Raw genomic sequence first — 18,518 nt, 5'->3', positions numbered from 1 at the left:
GTGGAGCTGGAGGCACAACTAAACAGCCCGCAGGTGACGCTGCAGGGCGTGGAGTTTACCGCCACCATGGGCTTCAGCCCCAGCGGGATGGACTCCGCTCCCGGGGGAAGATCCAAGCCTGATCCCAGTTCTGAGGGAAGCTCGGAATCTGATTCCGCTTCCGAGGGAAGCTCAGATCCCGGTTCTGAAGGAAGCTCTGATCGTGCTTCTGAGGGAAGCTCTGATCCCGAGGGAAGCTCTGATCCCCATCTCGCTTCCGAGGGAAGCTCCGATCCTGGGTCCAAGGAAAGCCCCGATCCCAATCCCGGTTCCGAGGAAAGTTCTGAGCCCGGTTCCAAGGGAAGCTTCAATCGCGGTCCCAAGGGAAGCTCCGGTCCTGCTCCTGAGGGAAGCTCCGAGCCCAATCCCAAGGGAAGCTCCAATCCTGCTCCCGAGGGAAGCTCCGTTCCCAATCCCAAGGGAAGCATTGCTGGAATGCACAGGGCGCACAGCAGGATCACCACGATGGGGCTCTGCTCCATCTTCCAGGCGCTTCTGTGTCTGGGTTCAGCACTCCGAACCCCCAGGAATCATTCCATGAATCTCCCAGGTTCTTTGGGATGTCTCTGACATCCCACCAGATCTAATCCTTCCACCTGGGAAAATCCTCCCGATGTGGAGCTGGAGGCACAACTAAAAAAAGACACAGCAAGGTATTACTGGATCCAGCAGAGTGGGAATTCCAGGAATTCCATCGGGAATGTTCTTTGAACAGGACAGGAGGATATTCTGATCCATTGGATCCAATCCAACTCTGCCCAAATTCCATCGGTTTTGGCTGTGCTCGGCAATTTCAGTGAAATTCTCTCCCCTCTGTAAGACTTCCATCATTATTTTTGATGGGTTTTATTTTGGACGGATTTCCACCGGAAAAGGAGCGGCTCCACTTTCATTTTCCCACCAAACTCCGAATTTCCAGCAGGAGTTACTGCTGGAATCTCCCAAATAACGCTGTGGAGTGTGAGGAAATCCCAAAATCCCAGTTCCTCATGGAGGCCCTGTCCAATCCTGACTTACACAAACACATCCCAGTTTGGAGCACTCCCCAAATCCAACCCCAACATTCCAACCTCTATTTGGGCTGATCCATGGGAATCCAGGGCGGTCTGAGCCACTTTGGCTCTGGTCACTCTGTGTCCACACCAGGCCCTGGAGCTGTTCCCATGGGAGCAGCTCTGATGTCACAGCCGGGGCACAACAGCCCCAAACATTCCAAGGAAGAACCCTCAGGGAAGGTCCAGCAAATCCTGGGAGCTGAGGGCTCCAGAAGCTCCGGGTGAGGCTCTGGATGAAATTCCCAGCCTTGGAAGGAGCCACAGGAGCTGGGAGAGCTCTCAGAGCCCTCATTCCTGAGGGATCCGACCCCAGACAGCCACTGATGGATCCACAGGAATCGTTCCCCACTGCCATCCTGGGAAAACGCTCAGAGTTTCCGGTAGGATCCATGCAGTGCTCAAGCATCCCAAAAAAAATAATGCACTGCTGAAGCGTTCTTCCCTGGAACATCCAGGTTCAGGTTTTTTTGATGGAATAACCCCCCCACAGTTCTATGGAAACAAACAATGCACTGCTGAAGGGTTCTTCCCTGGAAAATCCAGGTTTTTTTGATGGAAGAACCCCCCCAGTTCTATGGAAACAATCAATGCACTGCTGAAGCGTTCTTCCCTGGAAAATCCAGGTTTTTTTGATGGAGGAACCCCCCACAGTTCTACGGAATCATGTTCTCCATAGTTTCTGACCAGAGTTTTACGGAAAAGGCATCCCATAATCAGAGTCTCCTGATGGGCATCCCTGGATTCCCACAGGGATTTGGGTTTGTCGAGCTCCTCTGCAAACCCAAATTCAGATGAACTTCTCTTCCTCACACTCCTTAAATCGAACTGAGGAATTCCCAAAGCTCCAGGAGGATTTTCCACCCCCAATCCCCCCTGGAGCTGCCCTCCCCTCCGAGCTCCGAGTGCACTCAGGGATCTGGGAATTCCAGACTGCTCTGGGTGGGAAGGGACCTCAAATCCCACCCGTTCCACCATCCCAGATGCTCCAAAGCCCGTCCAGCCTGGCCTGGGACAGTCACAGATTCTCTGGGAATTCCATTCCCTGAGCACTCAGGGTTTGGTTTTACTCCAGCTTTACTCCTCTCCCTTCATTAAAACCAACAAAAAATACCCTAAAAATCCCAAACACGGCGTGTTTGAAAGATTCCCAAATTCCAGCACGACAGAAACCCCCAACTTTTCCATGGAAAAGCCAAGATTTACCCGTGGATTTTAGGAAATGGAAGGTACCTCTTTATTTACAAACACAGAACCACCACCACTGCAGGAGCTGCTCCAATATTGTACAAAACCAGGGAATAAAATAAGGGTGGGAATAAATCAGGAAATAAAATAAGGATGGGAATAACCAGGAAATAAAATAAGGATGGGAACAAACCGGGAAAGAAAATAAGGATGGGAATAAAGCAGGAAAGAAAATAAGGATGGGAACAAAGCAGGAAAGAAAATAAAATAAGGATGGGAATAACCAGGAAAGAAAATAAAATAAAGATTGGAATAACCAGGAAAGAAAATAAAATAAGCATGGGAAGAAAGCAGGAAATAAAATAAAGATGGGAACAAAGTGAGAAATAAAATAGAGATGGGAATAAGGCAGGAAATAAAATAAAATAAAATAAGGATGGGAATAGCCAGGAAATGAGAACAAAGCAGGCAATAAAATAAGGGTGGGAATAAAGCAGGAAATAAAATAAAGATGGGAATAACCAGGACAGAAAACAAGGATGGAAACAAACTGGGAAATAAAATAAGGATGGGAATAACCAGGAAATAAAATAAAGATGGGAACAGACCAGGAAATAAAGATGGGAATAAAGCAGGAAATAAAATAAGGATGGAAATAAAATAAAGATGGGAACAGAGCAGGAAATAAGGATGGGAATAATCAGGAAATAACAGAGGGATGGGAATAAACAAAGGCATTTACACTGTACAGAGGGGAAGCTGAGTTTGGGGTGGATTCAATGCTTTCAGCCAACCTGCAGAACCTTGGCCTGGGCACTTTTAATTTGGGGGGTCGGGCCCAGCACCCAGGTGGGTTTGGCAAGGCAGAGTCACCCCACAAGCAAAAAGAACCAAAAAAAAGGAATTTTACACTCGTGGTTATAAATTTCCCCAAATGAACCCAAATGTCCGCAAAGCTGGGAATGAAAACATCAAGTTTTGAAAAATTTCAAAACCTCTGATTTCCAAATGTTTTCTCTCTCCTCATTTTGATACCTGCACAGTTCTGGCTCCAAATTCGTCATTTTCCAACTCCCTTCCTGCTTTTAAAGCCTGCAGGACAGCCAGGAAATTTAAATAGCTCCTGATAATCCCAATAATTCCAAAATGAGAGCAATGAAACTCCAAAGTCTGGGGGGAAAAAAGGGATTTAGGAATGAAATTTCCTCTGATCAGGATGTTGGTGTGGGATAAGAGGTGCCAGGCTGTGAGTGCTGGACAGGGAAAGTGCCATTCCCATTCCTACAGGAAATCCTGAAGGAATAAAAGTTGGGAATGAGCTGCCAGCTTCTGTTTTTAACCCAGAAGTGGGAAAACCAGAAACCCTTTGGAGAAGTTCTGCTTCAGTTCCGACAAAAAAATTGGTTTTCATTTATCCAGGAGGAGCCTGGAGATTCCTGGAGGAGAATTTCCCAGGGAAGAGAAGGAACAAAACAACTGGAAAGGACAGGAGGGAACTCCAGCAGAGCTTTGGGGGGAAAAAAAACCATTGGAAAATGACTTTTTTTATCTAAAGCTGCTCCTTCTGCCACGGGCAGAGTGGGAAAAACAAACACAAAACCAAGGCAGATTCCAGAGGGGCCTCAGCTCCTCAAATCCCACTGGAAATTCCTGAAAATCTGGGCTGGGATCAGCAGCTCTGCCCTGGGAAAAGCCAGGCTCAGCGAGATGGGAATTCCCAGCTGGAAAAGGGGACTTGGCAGGAGACAGTGAGGAATCCCAACTCACACTTTGGGCTGCTCTTCCATCCGGGAATGCCGAGAGATTTTGGGAGATAAAAGACTCTGGAGCGGCAGGGAAGGGGTTCAGGTCACTTTGGGACAGGGATTTGTCCCCAAAAATCCCGGCTGGAGCTCGGTGCCAGCCTGATCCGTGCAGAGGCAGCAGGAGGATGGAGCTGCTCCCTTTTCCAGTCATTCCTGCCCCAAATCACTCCCTGAATCCATGGAATTCAGTCTGTGCCAGTCCTGCCTGGGAATTCCAGCGTTTTCCACACTGGGGAGCCAAGAGAGGAAAGGAGACAGGGAGGGAAGGGAATTCTTCATAGCAACTCTGAGATTGCACCACCTGCTAAAGAGAGCAGAGATGGAAAAATGAGTGTACAGCCCCATCCAGAGGCTCCCGGAAAGCAGAGAGCCCCAGGTGGAGCAGGGGGAGTGGGAAATGTGGGGGGAAAAAATGGGAAATGTGGGGGAAAAATGGGAAATATGGAAAAAAAATGGGAAATGCAGGGGGAAAATGGGAAATGTAAAAAAAAATGGGAAATGCAGGAAAAAAATGGGAAATGCAGGGAAAATGGGAAATGTGGGGGAAAAAATGGGAAATGTGGGGAAAACAATGGGAAATGTGGGGGGAAATGGGAAATGTGGGAGAAAATGGGAAATGTAGGGGAAAAAATGGGAAATGTGGGGGAAAAAATGGGAAATGTGGGGGAAAAAATGGGAAATGTGGGGGAAAATGGGAAATGTGGGGGAAAAATGGGAAATGTAAAAAAAATGGGAAATGCAGGAAAAAAATGGGAAATGCAGGGGAAAATGGGAAATGTGGGGGAAAAAAAGGGAAATGTAGGGGGAAAATGGGAAATGTGGGGAAAAAAAGGGAAATGTGGGGGGAAAAATGGGAAATGCAGGGGGAAAAAATGGGAAATGTGGGGGGAAAAAAGGGAAATGTAGGGGGAAAAAAAGGGAAATGCAGGGGGAAAAAATGGGAAATGTAGGGGGAAATGGGAAATGTAGAAAAAAATGGGAAATGCAGGGAAAAAATGGGGAATGCAGGGAAAAATGGGAGATGTGGAAAAAAAATGGGAAATGTAGGGGGAAAATGGGAAATGTAGGGAAAAAAATGGGAAATGTAGAAAAAAATTGGGAAATGTAGGGGGAAAATGGGAAATGCAGGAAAAAACTGGGAGAGGGCATTTTGTAGGCATTTTGGAGAGGATTTTGTAGCTAAAATCCAAAATTTCAGCACCCAGAGGCTGCTTGGCCACAGCTCTGGGATTTATCTGAGATTCTGGGAGCACAGCACAGCTTGGAAACTCTTTATTCCCAAACTTAGCTGGTGTCAAATAATTTGTAATTCCCAAAATTTCTAAGGAAAACCAAGGAAATAAAGCCCCACCTAAGTGTGGGGGAAACCAGAGCAGAGGATTTTATTGTAAAATGATGAAGTTGCTCTTGTTTTTAGGCTGAAAGCTGAGTTTAACACACACACGAAAAAAAAAAATCTGATTTTAACATTTTCTGCCAGCAGAAAATTAATGAAGAGAATTAATGGAGAGAATTAATTAATGAAGAGAATGAATGCCAGCCCCAGCCATGCAGCTCCCACGTGGAAATCCCAAAGATTTCCCAGGAAAACTCTCCCTGAGCAGCTGCTTCAGCCTCAGGTTGGTTCCTGCAGGAAGCAGAATTCATGGAATTCCCACTTCCTGCAGCCAGGGTGGGAAAAGGAGCCTGGATCCAAATTCCATGGGAATTCCAGGGAGTCTGGAATGTGCTGGAACCTTGAGGAAAAGCTGGCAGCCCAAAATGTTGGGAATTTTGGGTACAAGGCACAAAGAGAACAAAGGGAAGTGGGAATTCCACGGAATTCTGGGGGTTTGGGAAGAGCCAAGGGATGGATTCTTTCCTCTCCCAATGCAGAGATTCCAGCACTGGGAATCTGCTGGATCCTCCCAGCTCAGGAATTCCAGGAAAATGTGGATTTTCATGGAATGTCATGGTTTGGGTGGGAAAGGACCTTAAATCCCATCCCATTCCATGGGCACCACCCCAGGATGCTCCAAAATCCTCAATCCTTGGACATTTCCAGGGATTCCTCTGGGAGCTCCTCACCATTCCAGGCAGGAATTTTTTCCTATTTCCCTTCATCCCAAGGTACCACAGGCAGCAAAGCCTACAAGCAGATTTTAGGGAGCTCCAGCTGATGGGAAAACCCAGTGGGATTTGGGTCTAAGCCTGTTTTTGAGGAAAACAAATTCCCAGGAATTGGCTCGGGAATCTCATCCCAACCTAAAAGCAGGGAAATAAATCCCAGAATTTCCTGCAGGGAAGTAAAATCCCAGAGTTTCCTGCAGCAACAGCAAATCTGCACCAAAATCCTTCCAAACAGGGCTGGAAAAGGAGAGGGGAAAAGCAGAAAAAGCAGGAGAGGAGTTTGGCTGCTGTGCTGCTGGATCTGGAACATTCCAGAAGGATTGGGAATGGGATTTCCCAGTGAGGAATTGACTCCAAAGAAAACCAGGAATTCGGGACAGCAGCTGAGTACAAAGTTACAGTTGGCACCCCCCAGTAAGGAAATGTTAATTAAAAATTAAATGGTAATTAAAAATTAAGTGTTGATTAAAAACTGAAGTGTTTTTCTGAGAGCAGCCCCTCCAAAATGGGAAATCCAAGGATCCAGCCCTGTTTGGAAGCCAAGGATTGGAATTCTCCTTGCAAATCCCAATTTTCACCTTCCAGGCCATGATTCTTTCTCATTTCTGTGGTTAATTATATTAATTAGCAGCGACGAAAGCAATAATTAACATGAAATTAATCATCTCCAAGCCAGCCCTGTGAGGATCCAGGCGCCATCCTTGAAAACAGCCCAAAATCTTGGAAAATCCCCCAAAATTCCCCTCCCAAGAGGCAAATCCCACCCAAACCCAACCCCAGGATGCTCCTGGCTGCTCCAATCCTGGATTCTTCCAGGTGGAAACATTCCCAGAGAACATTCCCAAGGTTTTCCCATCAAAAATTCCCATTCCTGGAAAAAAACAAGGATCAGGACAAGCAACACCAAGGAGCTGAGCAGGAAGGGGAGGCAAAAAGGGAATAAATTAAAGGAATTAAAACAATTCCCAAATTCCTAAAATCCACAGCAGCGGCTGCTGGAATCAAGGAAATGCAGAATTTGATCCATCAAATCCATCTCTGGAGCTGGGTTTATCCCAAGGTTGAGTTCTGGATTAAAATCTTTGTTAAAAAAATCATCATTGCAGCCAAAATTGTGCTCTCTGTGCTGGGCCTGGAGGAGCTTTTCCCCAAAAAATAAAGGAGGAAATTTTCCAATAAAACGGAGGAAATTGGAGAATGGGAAATGTTTGAGACTCAGGCTGGGTCTCAGAGGTGTCCTGCTCTGGCAGCAGCAAAATATGGCAAAAAAAAAGGGGGGAAATCTGAATTTTTCCCTATTTGCAGCAATTGTGAAGGAGAAAAATCCCAAATTTCTCCTGCTGTGCAGCCACTGGAGTTTGAACTGGGATTAAACTGGGATTAAACTGGGATTAAACTGGGATTCCAGGGCTGCAGCACAGCTGGGAATAGGAAATGCAGCTCCTGGATTTTATTCCAGGGGTTTTTTTTGTCAATAAATCATTTTTTATGCTCCTTTTTCCCCCAAAAATCAACCAAAATCCAGGTATTTCATCATTTCTGCAGGAGCTGAGGGAAGGAATTGAAGGAATTAAATGAATTTTGATTTAGGAACAGCTTTGAGCATCCACAAAATTGGGGAATCCTTCATTATTCCCGTTTTCTCTCAAAAATCAACTCCAAACCTGGATATTTTATAATTTCTGCAGGAGGTGAGGGAAGGAATTAAAAGGAATTAAAGAACTTAAAATAATTTGAATTTAGGAACACCTCAGCACCACGAAAGTGTGGAATCCTTCATTTTTCCCCCAAAATATTTCCTGATTTCTGGAGAGCTGAGGGAAATAATTCAATAAATCAAATAAATTAGGACCAGCTCCAAACATCTACAAAACTGCAGAATCCTTCATTATTCCCCCAAAACCAACCAAAATATTTCCTGATTTCTGCAGGAGCTGAGGGAAGGAATTCAAGGAATTAAATAAATTAAAATAATTTGAATTTAGGACCGGCTCAACACCACAAAACTGCAGAATCCTTCATTTTTTCCCCCAAAAATATTTCCTGGTTTCTGCAGGAGCTGAGGGAAGGAATTCAAGGAATTAAATAAATTAAAATAATTTGAATTTAGGACCGGCTCTGAGGATCCAGAAAACTGCAGAATCCTTCATTATTCCCCCAAAACCAACCAAAATATTTCCTTATTTCTGCACGAGCTGAGGGAATGAATTAAAACAACTAAAAAAAAATTAATTTAGGAACAGCTCAGCACCACAAATCTGCAGAATCCTTCATCATTCCCCCAAAATCAACCAAAAAATTTCCTTATTTCTGCAGAGCTGAGGGAAACAATCAAACCAATTAAAATAATTTCAATTGAGGACCACCTCAACACCACACACCCCTCCACAAAAATCACCCCCCGCCCCATTTTCCCATGCGCAGAACTCGATTTTATTCCAATTTCCCCACTCCAACACTGCCAAAAAATCCAATTTTGCCTCTCCTTGGCTGCAGCTGAGCGGGGAGGGAGGATTTTTGGGATGCTACAGAGACCTCTAAGGATCGGGGGTGACAAAGCAAGGCCACCAGGGAGGTGACACTGGTCCTTACCTGTCAGGGGCTGGCCCAGCTCCGCCTGCACTTTACCCTTGGCTGCTCCTTCCAGAGGTAAAGAACCTCTGTCCCCTTTGTAGAGTTTCGGTTTAAATGGAGAATCTTTGTCTTTACCTTTTGATCCTTTGGGCCTGCCCGCTTGCTTCTTCTTGGATTTACCGTCGCCCTTCACGCCCAGCAGCGGGTGCACCTCTGCAGGGGGGAATTGGGGGGGATTGGGGTGGAATTGGGGGTTTGGGGTGAGTGGAAACTCTGAAATCTTGGGATCAGTTCCCTCCCAATGCCCTAAAACCCTGAAATGCTGGATCAGATCCCTCACAACGCCCCAAAATCCTCAGGATGAGATCCTGCCAAATGCCCCAAAATCCTCAGGATCAGATCCTGCCCAATGCCCCAAAACCTTTGGGATCAGTTCCCTCCAAATGCTCCAAAACCCTTGGGAGAGGAATTCTGGGTTTTGGGATGGGAATTTTGGGTTTTGGAACGGGAACGTTGTGTTTTTTAAAGGGAATGTTTAAAGGGAATGTCGGGGTTTGTAACAGGAACGTTGTGGATGATGAAGGGAACGTTTAAAGGGAATGCTGTGGGAGGTTAATTAGTTCTGTGCTCTGGGAGGTTAATTAGTGCCCCTTAACGAGGTTCAGGGTTTGCCTGCAGGGCCCAGCACCTGCTGCAGAAGGCAGCGATGGGATCCACGCTGGTCACGTCCACCTCCTCATCCTCTGCAGCGTCTGCGCCTGGCACCGGGAAAAACGGGAATTAGAGGCAGGAAAAACACCTGGAGTGCTGCAAAAAACAGCCTGGAGAATTTCCTGTCACTGCAGGAAAAACCCTAAAAAACCCCACGAAAATATTTCCTGCTATGGCACAAAACGAGCCCAAAATAATTCAAATTAAAGCACAAAACAAGCCTAAAATAATTCATATTAAAGCACAAAACAAACTTAAATATTTCCTATTAAAGCAAAAAGAAATCTAAAATATTTCCTGCTATAGCACAAAACAAGCCTAAAATAATTCATATTAAAGCACAAAACAAACTTAAATATTTCCTATTAAAGCAAAAAGAAATCTAAAATATTTCCTGTTATAGCAAAAACAAGCCTAAAATAATTCATATTAAAAGCACAAACTTAAATAGTTCCCATTCAAGCAAAAAACAAATCTAAAATATTTCCCATAACATTAAAAAGACCTTAAAAATAATTAGTATTAAAGCATAAAACAATTCTAAAATATTTCCTATAAAAGCAAAAAAAAAGGAAAATAATTAATATTAAAGCATAAAACAAACTTAAATTCATCCCATTAAAGCAAAAAACAAATCTAAGATATTCTTAATAAAACACAAAACAGACCTAAAATAAAATAACTCATATTAAAGCACAAAAAACTCCTAAAATATTTCCTATTAAAGTAGAAAATAAATTGAAAATATTTCTTATTAAAGCACAAAAAAAAAAAATCTAAAATATTTTAAAACACAATAGCCTAAAATAATTCCTATTAAAGCACAAAACAAACCTAAACCATTTTATTACAGCACAAAATAAATCTAAAATATTTCCCCTTAAAACAGAAAATAACCCTAAAATAATTAATATTAAAACACTGCTAAAATCCAATTAATTAAATTATGGGGAGTGCTTTAATAGGAAGCATTAACGAGGAATAATTCTCATTCCCATCATTTTTCACATTCCAGGATTTTTGGGTTTTTTTTCTCCTGGATTTTGGGCACCACCACGTGGCCAGGGAGGGTCCCAGGGAGGTTTGGGAATTCCCTGGGATTTTTTGGGAATTTTTGGAGAATTTTTGGGGAATTTTTTGGGCAGCACCTGTCTGCTCTGGCTCGCTCTTATCCTCATCCTCGATGTCAAATTCTGATTCCCTCTCCTCATATTCCACATTTTCATCCAACTCCTTGAAATCAGGGGCAAAAGCGCTCCAGTTTTCCTGAAAAAAATCATTAAAAAAGCAGTTTTAATATAAATAAACAGCACTGGATTCCTTGGATTCCTGGAATTTTGAGGAATTAAATATCCTGGAGGGGTTTAAAAGATGGATGTGGCAAGGGGAAGAGGTGGGGATGGCTGGAATTGGGGAATTATTTTGTGGATCTGCACTCTCGTTGAAATTCAATAAAAGCATTTAAAAAATCAAGGAAAATCCCATAAAAGCAGCAAAAATTGAGGAAAATCCCATAAAAGCAGCCAAAATTGAGGAAATTCCCATAAAAGCATTAAAAAAATCAAGGAATCCCCATCCACCTGGATCACTCTTGAATTAAAGGAGGGGACAATTCCATGGAAAATGTCCCTGGGATGGAGCTTAAGGATGAACCCACAGCTGAGCTGGAGTTTTGAGCTCAAAATCATGGCTCAAAATGAAGCAGGAAAGCACAAAAATGAGCTGGAATGGGACCTCATCAAGGAGTTTGACACAAAAAAATTGAGTCCACGGGGAATTATGGAATTCCAGATGGGATTGGGTGGAAAGGGAGCTTAAATCTCATCCCGTTCCACGGGCAGGGACACCCTGCACTATCCCAGGCTGCCATTGTACCCATTTTATCCATTTTAACCTTTTTATCCACTAAACCTTTTAGCCTTTTTATCCTTTTCAAACATTTTCATCATTTTATCCATAACCCAACCTGGCCTGGGACAGGCTAGGGATGGGGCAGCCACGGATTCTGTGGGAATTTGCAGGCTGGGAATGAGTCTGGAGTGCTGAAATTGGGACTTTTCACAGAATCCTGGAATGGTTTGGGTTGGAAGATCCTAAGGATCAGCCCATTCCCACCCCGTGGTCCCAGGGTGCTCCAAACCCCATCCAGCCTTGGGGGCTCCCAGGGATCCAGGGGCAGCCACGGATTCCCTGGGAATTCCAGGGAGGGATTTATTCCCAATATCCCACCCAAAGCAGCCCAGGGAATGCTGGGATGGGTTGGGATGGAAGGGATCATCCAGTGCCATGGGCAGGGACACCTCCCACTATCCCAGGCTGCCATTTGATCCATTTGATCCATTTTATCCATTTTATCCTTTTTATCCACTCTCCAACCTGGCCTAGGACACTCCCAGGGATGGGGCAGCCACGGATCCTGTGGGAATTCACAGGCTGGGAATGAGTCAGGAGTCCTGAAATTGGGGTTTTTTATGGAATCCTGGAATGGGTTGGGTTGGAAGGGATCACCCAGTCCCATGGGCAGGGACACCACCCCCCATCCCAGGGTGCCTTTTTACCCTTTTTACCCATTTTTTTCCATTTGATCCACTGTCTAACCTGACCTGGGACACTCCCAGCGAGGGAGCAGCCACAGCTCCTCTGGGAATTCCATCCCAGCCCCTCCCAGGGAAGGATTTATTCCAAATATCCCACCCAGACCAGCCCAAGAAATCCTGGACTGGTTTGGGTTGGAAGGGATCAGCAGCTCCACACTTCTCCCCATCCCAGATTACCCCAACCTGACCTGGGACACTTCCAGGGATGGAACAGCCAAAATTTCCCTGGACAAGCCTGTTCCAGACCCTATTCCCAAGGGAATGACCCCAAACCCTGACTCACCACTTGGTTCTGAGCCCATATGGAAACCACCCCGCTGGAGATGGAGGCGATGATGGGCCGCACCGGGTGCCACTGCGCGTTCCAGACCCTATTCCCAAGGGAATCACCCCAAACCCTGGCTCACCACTTGGTTCTGAGCCCAAGAAATCCTGGACTGGTTTGGGTGAAATCCTGGACTGGTTTGGGTTGGAAGGGATCACCAGCTCCACACCTCTCCCTTTCCCAGATTACCCCAACCCGGCCTGGGACACTTCCAGGGATGGAACAAGCCTGTTCCAGACCCTATTCCCAAGGGAATGACCCCAAACCCTGACTCACCACTTGGTTCTGAGCCCATATGGAAACCACCCCGCTGGAGATGGAGGCGATGATGGGCCGCACCGGGTGCCACTGCAATTAACAGGCGGCGCCAACGAGGAGACAAAAACAAACGGCAAACCCTTAATTAGCAAACGTTAGGAATTGCCACAGCTGAATTCCCAAATCCCAAGGAAGCCCAGGGGCTGGGGGGCTCCTCACTGCCACGTCCAGGAGCAGCTCGCCGCGGGTGCCGTGCAGGATCTTCACCAGGTTGCCGATGCTCTTCTCCCAGATGTAGAGCGCGTGCTGCCGCGCCGAGCCCGCCACGATGTACTCGCCGTCCCCCGAGAAGCAGCACTTCTTCCAGGGGGTCCTGCAGCCAGGGAGACAGGGGAGGGATGGCTCAGCTTTAGCTTTTATATTTTTCAAATTCTGGGCCGCTTTTATATTTAAGATAATTATCATCATCATCATCATCATCATTATTATTATTATTATTATTAATATTTAAGCTTTATGTCTGTCCCCCAAGAAGCAGCACTTCTTCCAGGGGGTCCTGCTCGTCTCCTGTCCCCACCTGTCCCCATGCCCCTGCCCTGTCCCCAGCCATGTCCCCAGGCTGTCCCCACCCATCTCCTGTCCCCAGGCTGTCCCCACCTGTTGACCAGGTCCTGCCCTGTCCCCAGGCTGTCCCCACCTGTCCCCATGCCCCTGCCCTGTCCCCAGGCCCTGCCCAGTCCCCTGCTCTGTCCCCAGGCTGTTCCCACCTGTTGACCAGGCCCTGCCCTGTCCCCAGGCCCTGCCCTGTCCCCAGCCGTGTCCCCAGGCTGTCCCCAGGCTGTCCCCACCTGTTGACCAGGTCCTGCAGTTTCTGCATGGGCTCGGGCTCGCCGTCGCGGCCGCAGGTGAGGATCTCCCGCCCGTCGTACACGCGGATGATCCGGTCGGCCGTGTTGATCAGGAAGCAGCTGCAGCAAAACAGGGGGGAAAAAAATCAATGAAAAACCAATCGATCGATCAATCAATCAATTACAAATCCTGGCCTGTGGAAGAACTGGGGGGGGTTTGAGGAGCCCTCTGCAGTTTTGGGATCCCCCCGGGGCGCTCACCTCCCTTTGCGGGCGAACTCAATGGATTTAATGGCCGTGGTGTTGCTGGTCCCTGTGGTCACTCTGAAGGAAGCAACAAGATCCTGAGTGTCTGTTTTTAAGACCAAGATCTGAAGATTGAGCAGACAGAGAACAATCAGTGGCTTCACCTGAAACAGAACCCTGGGAGCCCACCCGGGGACACTGCAGGAGCTGCTGAGACAGAAATGCCAGGAAAACATCCCAAAAATGTGCCAAAAACAGAGTCAGACAAAGATCCCAGAACCCCTGAGGTTGGAAAACCCCTCCAGGATCCTCAAGCAATCCCTCTCCTGTTCCCCAAACCCTGCAGCCATCTCTACACCTGTCTTCACCCAAACCCATCCCTGTGCCTGTCCCTGTTCCCCAAACCCATCCCTGTGCCCCTCACCTTTTCCCCAAATCTATTCCTGTTCCTCAAATCCCTCCCTGTGCACCTCACCTGTTCCCCAAATCTATTCCTGTTCCTCAAATTCATCCCTGTGCCCCAAATCCATTCCTGTTGCCTAAATCCCTCCCTGTACCCCTCACTGCTCCCCAAACTCATCCCTGTGCCCCTCACCTGTTCCCCAAACCTATTCCTGTTCCCCAAACTCATCCCTACACTCCACACCTGTTCTCCAAAACCATTCCTGTTCCCAAACCCAAACCTGGGACTGTCTCTGTTTCACAAATCTATTCCTGCTCCCCAAACCCATCCCCTGTAGCCCTCACCTTTTTCCCAAACCCATTCCTATGCCCCTTTCCTGTTCCCCAAACCCCTCCCCATGCCCCTCACTGCTCCCCAAACCCCTCCCTGTGTCCCTCCCTGCTCCCCAAACCCATCCCTGTGCCCCTCCCTGCTCCCCAAACCCCTCCCTGTGCTCCTCACTGCTCCCCAAACCCCTCCCTGTGCCCCTCCCTGCTCCCCAAACCCATCCCTGTGCCCCTCACTGCTCCCCAAACCCCTCCCTGTGCTCCTCACTGCTCCCCAAACCCATCCCTGTGCCCCTCACTGCTCCCCAAACCCCTCCCTGTGCCCCTCACCTGTTCCCCAAATCTATTCCTGTGTCCCTCCCTGCTCCCCAAACCCCTCCCCGTGCCCCTCACCCATCGAGGTGCCCAATCCCCACCTGGAGCACTCAGTGCCACCTCCAGAGACGCAGACCCCAAACCCCGCTGGGCACTTCCAAAGCCTGATCCCCCCCTTTTCCACAGGAAATTCCCACTGCTGCCCAGCCTGGCCCTGCCCTGGGGGCAGCCAGGAATGCCCAGTGCCCCGGGCAGGGAGGGGGCTGACCTTGCCCTTGGCGTTCCCGGTGTAGATGTATTCCCCTCGCCGGTCAAACGAGGCCACCACGTTGAGGTCGGAGTCGTCGTCCACGGGCAGCACCACGTGCTTGGAGTCAGACAGGGTCAGCATCACCGGGGCCGACTTCATGGGACACACCAGCACCCTGTTCCTGCAACACGGGGGAAGGTGGGAGCTCCTGCCTTTGGGAAGGGCTTCCATGGTTAGAGCAAAAAAACATCCAGGTGGATCGAGGAATTCAGATCTTGGAAAATGTTTCCGTTATTAGAGCTAAAAAATATTGAACTGGATTGAGGAATTCAGGAGATCTTGAGGAGGGTTTCCATGGTTAGAGCTAAAAAACACCAAGCTGGGTCAAGGAATTCAGGAGATCTTGGGGAGGGTTTCCATGGTTAGAGCTAAAAAACATTGAACTGGATTGAGGAATTCAGGAGATCTTGGGAGGGTTTCCATGGTTAGAGCTAAAAAACATTGAACTGGATTGAGGAATTCAGGTCTTGGGAAGGGTTTCCATGGTTAGAGCTAAAAAAGCATGGAGGTGGATCGTGGAGTATCTTAGAAAATAAAGGATTTCCAGGAAAAAAAAAAAATTGAGGTGGATTGAGGAATTCAGGAGATCCTGGGAGGGTTTCCATGGTTAGGGCTAAAAAAGCATGGAGGGGGATCGTGGAGTATCTTAAAAAAAAAAGGATTTCCAGAAAAAAAAAAAAAGTCAAGCTGGACTGAGGAATTCAGGAGACCTTGGAAAAGGATTTCCAGCAAAAAAAAGCATTGAGCTGGATCAAGGAATATCTTGGAAAAGGATTCCCAGAAAAAAAAAAAAAAGTCAAGCTGGACTGAGGAATTCAGGAGACCTTGGAAAAGGATTTCCAGCAAAAAAAGCATCGAGCTGGATTGAGAAATTCAGGAGATCTCAGAGAAGGGATTCCAGCAACTGAGCTGGATCAAGGAATGCAGACTATTTCTATTTTTGTTGTCTTTAGTACTTAGACAGCAAAATGATGAGCAGTTCAGATCTACTTTAATTTCCTTTCCTTCTCCGAGTTTGTGCAGGAATTTCAAACGCAAGGACACATTCCCACTCTGATTTCCAAGCGTTCCCTCCCATCCTGACCCTCCCAAAAACCCAACCCCAACCAGACCCAACAATTCCATTGGAAAACGTAAAGAACACCCCAAAAGCAGCGGCTCCACGCCGGGGGGAGCAGCCCAGTCCCCTCCCAGGGCACTCACTGGTCCCGGGGGTGGTACTGGACTTTGAGGATGGGCGAGGGGAAGCGGAACCTCTGGTCACAGTCCCCGGACAGCACATCCCACTGGGACACGATGTTATCCGTGGAGGCGCTGACCAGCTTGTGCCCGTCCCGGCTCCAGCTGCGGCACAGGGAGGGAAATCCCGACAAAGTTATTCCTTAAAGAGCTTCAGCAGAGCCAGGGCGCTGATGATCTTGGCGATGCCGCGCGTCAGGAAGTCCCAGATGACGATGCGGCCGTCGTTGCAGCCCACGGCCAGCAGCGTGCCCCAGCGGTTGAAGGTGCACGTCAGCGCCATGCTGATACAGTCCAGAGTGCCGTCGGCCTCCTGCGGGACAGCGGGGACACCGTGGGGACACCATGGGGACAGAGCGGGCACAGTGTGGGGACAGCGTGGGGACACCACCGGGACACTGCGGGGACACGGGCGGGGACAGCAGGGACAGCGTGGGGACAACGCAGGCAGTGTGGGGATAGTGCCAGGACAGAGTGGGGACAGTGTGGGACAGTGCCAGGACACCACGGGGACAGCGTGAGCAGTGTGGGGACAGTGCAGGACAGTTGAGGGACAGTGTGGGGACAACGTGGGGATAGTGCCAGGACAGAGTGGGGACAGAGCGGGGACAGTGCCGGGACAGCACGGTGACAGCACCGGGACAGTGCAGTGACAGCACCGAGGCAGGGCAGGGACAGCGCAGGGACAGTGTGAGGACAGCGCAGAGCCTTGGGAAGAGCGTGGGGACAGTGTGGGCAGTGTGGGGACAGCACAGGGACAGCCCCAGGACAGCACGGGGACAGCGTGAGCAGTGTGGGGACAGTGCAGGACAGTTGAGGGACAGTGTGGGGACAACGTGGGGATAGTGCCAGGACAGAGTGGGGACAGAGCGGGGACAGTGCCAGGACAGCATGGGGGACAGCACGGTGACAGCACCGGGACAGTGCAGTGACAGCACCGAGGCAGGGCAGGGACAGCGCAGGGACAGTGTGAGGACAGCGCAGAGCCTTGGGAAGAGCGTGGGGACAGTGTGGGCAGTGTGGGGACAGCACAGGGACAGCCCCAGGACAGCACAGGCAGTGTGAGCAGTGTGGCACAGTTTGGGGACAGCACAGGGACAGTCTGGGCACAGTGCAGGGACGGTGTCGGGGCAGGGCCCATCACACCCAGTGACACCCGGTGACACCCGCTCAGACCCAGTTAAGCCCCGCTTAAACCCAGCCAGTCCCGCCCGGTCCCGCCGGGGCCGCTCCCGCCGGGGCAGCCTCGGGGCCGGCCGGGCGGGCAGCGCCGTTACCTCGGGGTAGTTCTGGCCGAAGGACTCTGCGGGGAACGGGAAAGCGGCGCTGAGCGACAGGCGGCCCCGCCGAGCCCGCCCCGCTCCGGTACCGGTACCCCGCGGGCCATTCCCGGTGCCGCCGCTCCCGGCTCCAGCCCAGCCCCGCTCCCGTTCCCATTCCCGCTCCCGTTCCCAGCCGCGCCTCCCCCGCTCCGTTCGCACCGAGCAGCTCCAGGTTCGTGGCGCCGCCGTCCCGCCCCCGCCGTCCCTCGTTCCCTCTCCGCTGCCATTCCCGCAGCGCCCCGCTCCCACTCCCGCTCCCACTCCCGCTCCCGCTCCCATTCCCGTTCCCATTCCCGCTCCCGCTCCCATTCCCGCTCCCATTCCCGCTCCCGCTCCCGCCCGCACCGAGCAGCTCCAGGTTCATCGCGCCGCCGATCCCGCTCCCTCCGCTCCCGTCGCCGAAGGACCCCGCGGGGGCCTGCCCGGCGCCGCGCTCGCCGTTCGCCTGACCAACCGCCGCTCCTTTCCCCCGCTCCTGACTCGGCTCCCGGCGCCTCCCGGGCCGACTCCACCCGCCCCTCCCGGCGGGCTCGGGGAGCGGCGCCGCTCGCTCCCGGCGCGGCGGCGGGGCCGGGATTGGGCGGCGGCGATCAGGCAGCGCGGCGGGCAGCCCCTGCGCGGCGCGAGGAAGGGGCCGGGTGGGCCCCGCGGCCGCGCAGAAAGGTTCCGGGGAGGGGGAGCGGTAATAAAGTAGCACCAATAATTAAGTTAATTAAAATCATTCTTATTCTAATAATTAACTAAAACACCAGGGGGAGGCTGGGCCCTTGCCGGTATTGCCTGGATTTCTGCTGGAAAGGACTGGCTGCTTTTGGAAAAAAGGAAAGAAAAAATAAAATAAAAGGAAAGAA

The 18,518-nt window shown here is 49.6% G+C and overlaps 1 protein-coding gene across 1 annotated transcript; it reads right to left on the bottom strand.

Annotated features, from left to right (window-relative positions):
• Positions 1-2,594: 2,594 nt before the first annotated feature.
• On the bottom strand, positions 2,595-18,235 carry RBBP5 (RB binding protein 5, histone lysine methyltransferase complex subunit). The gene is made up of 13 exons (XM_041470525.1): positions 18,013-18,235; positions 17,623-17,648; positions 16,498-16,658; positions 16,310-16,450; positions 15,065-15,227; positions 13,768-13,877; positions 13,507-13,626; positions 12,878-13,031; positions 12,677-12,748; positions 10,627-10,744; positions 9,440-9,525; positions 8,786-9,047; positions 2,595-4,388 (listed from the first exon to the last, which is right to left on the bottom strand). Exons 1-13 carry the CDS (start codon positions 18,029-18,031, stop codon positions 4,360-4,362), a joined length of 1,461 nt encoding a protein of 486 aa, XP_041326459.1. The 5' UTR covers positions 18,032-18,235; the 3' UTR covers positions 2,595-4,359.
• Between the last annotated feature and the right edge of the window lie 283 nt (positions 18,236-18,518).

This window comes from Pyrgilauda ruficollis, unplaced genomic scaffold (genome assembly GCF_017590135.1).
Source record: "Pyrgilauda ruficollis isolate IOZ18807 unplaced genomic scaffold, ASM1759013v1 scaffold247, whole genome shotgun sequence".
Classification (NCBI taxonomy): domain Eukaryota; kingdom Metazoa; phylum Chordata; class Aves; order Passeriformes; family Passeridae; genus Pyrgilauda; species Pyrgilauda ruficollis.
Note: the sequence above shows the minus strand (reverse complement) of the source record. Positions and strands in the feature narration are given on the sequence as shown.

Bases quoted from the DNA above. Each gene is read 5' to 3' on its own strand.
- RBBP5 (XM_041470525.1), bottom strand. The intron at 16,659-17,622 runs GTAACGGCGCTG...GCTGTCCCGCAG, and splicing joins TCGGCCAGAACTACCCCGAG to GAGGCCGACGGCACTCTGGA. The intron at 15,228-16,309 runs GTGAGTGCCCTG...CCCGTGTTGCAG, and splicing joins CAGTACCACCCCCGGGACCA to GAACAGGGTGCTGGTGTGTC.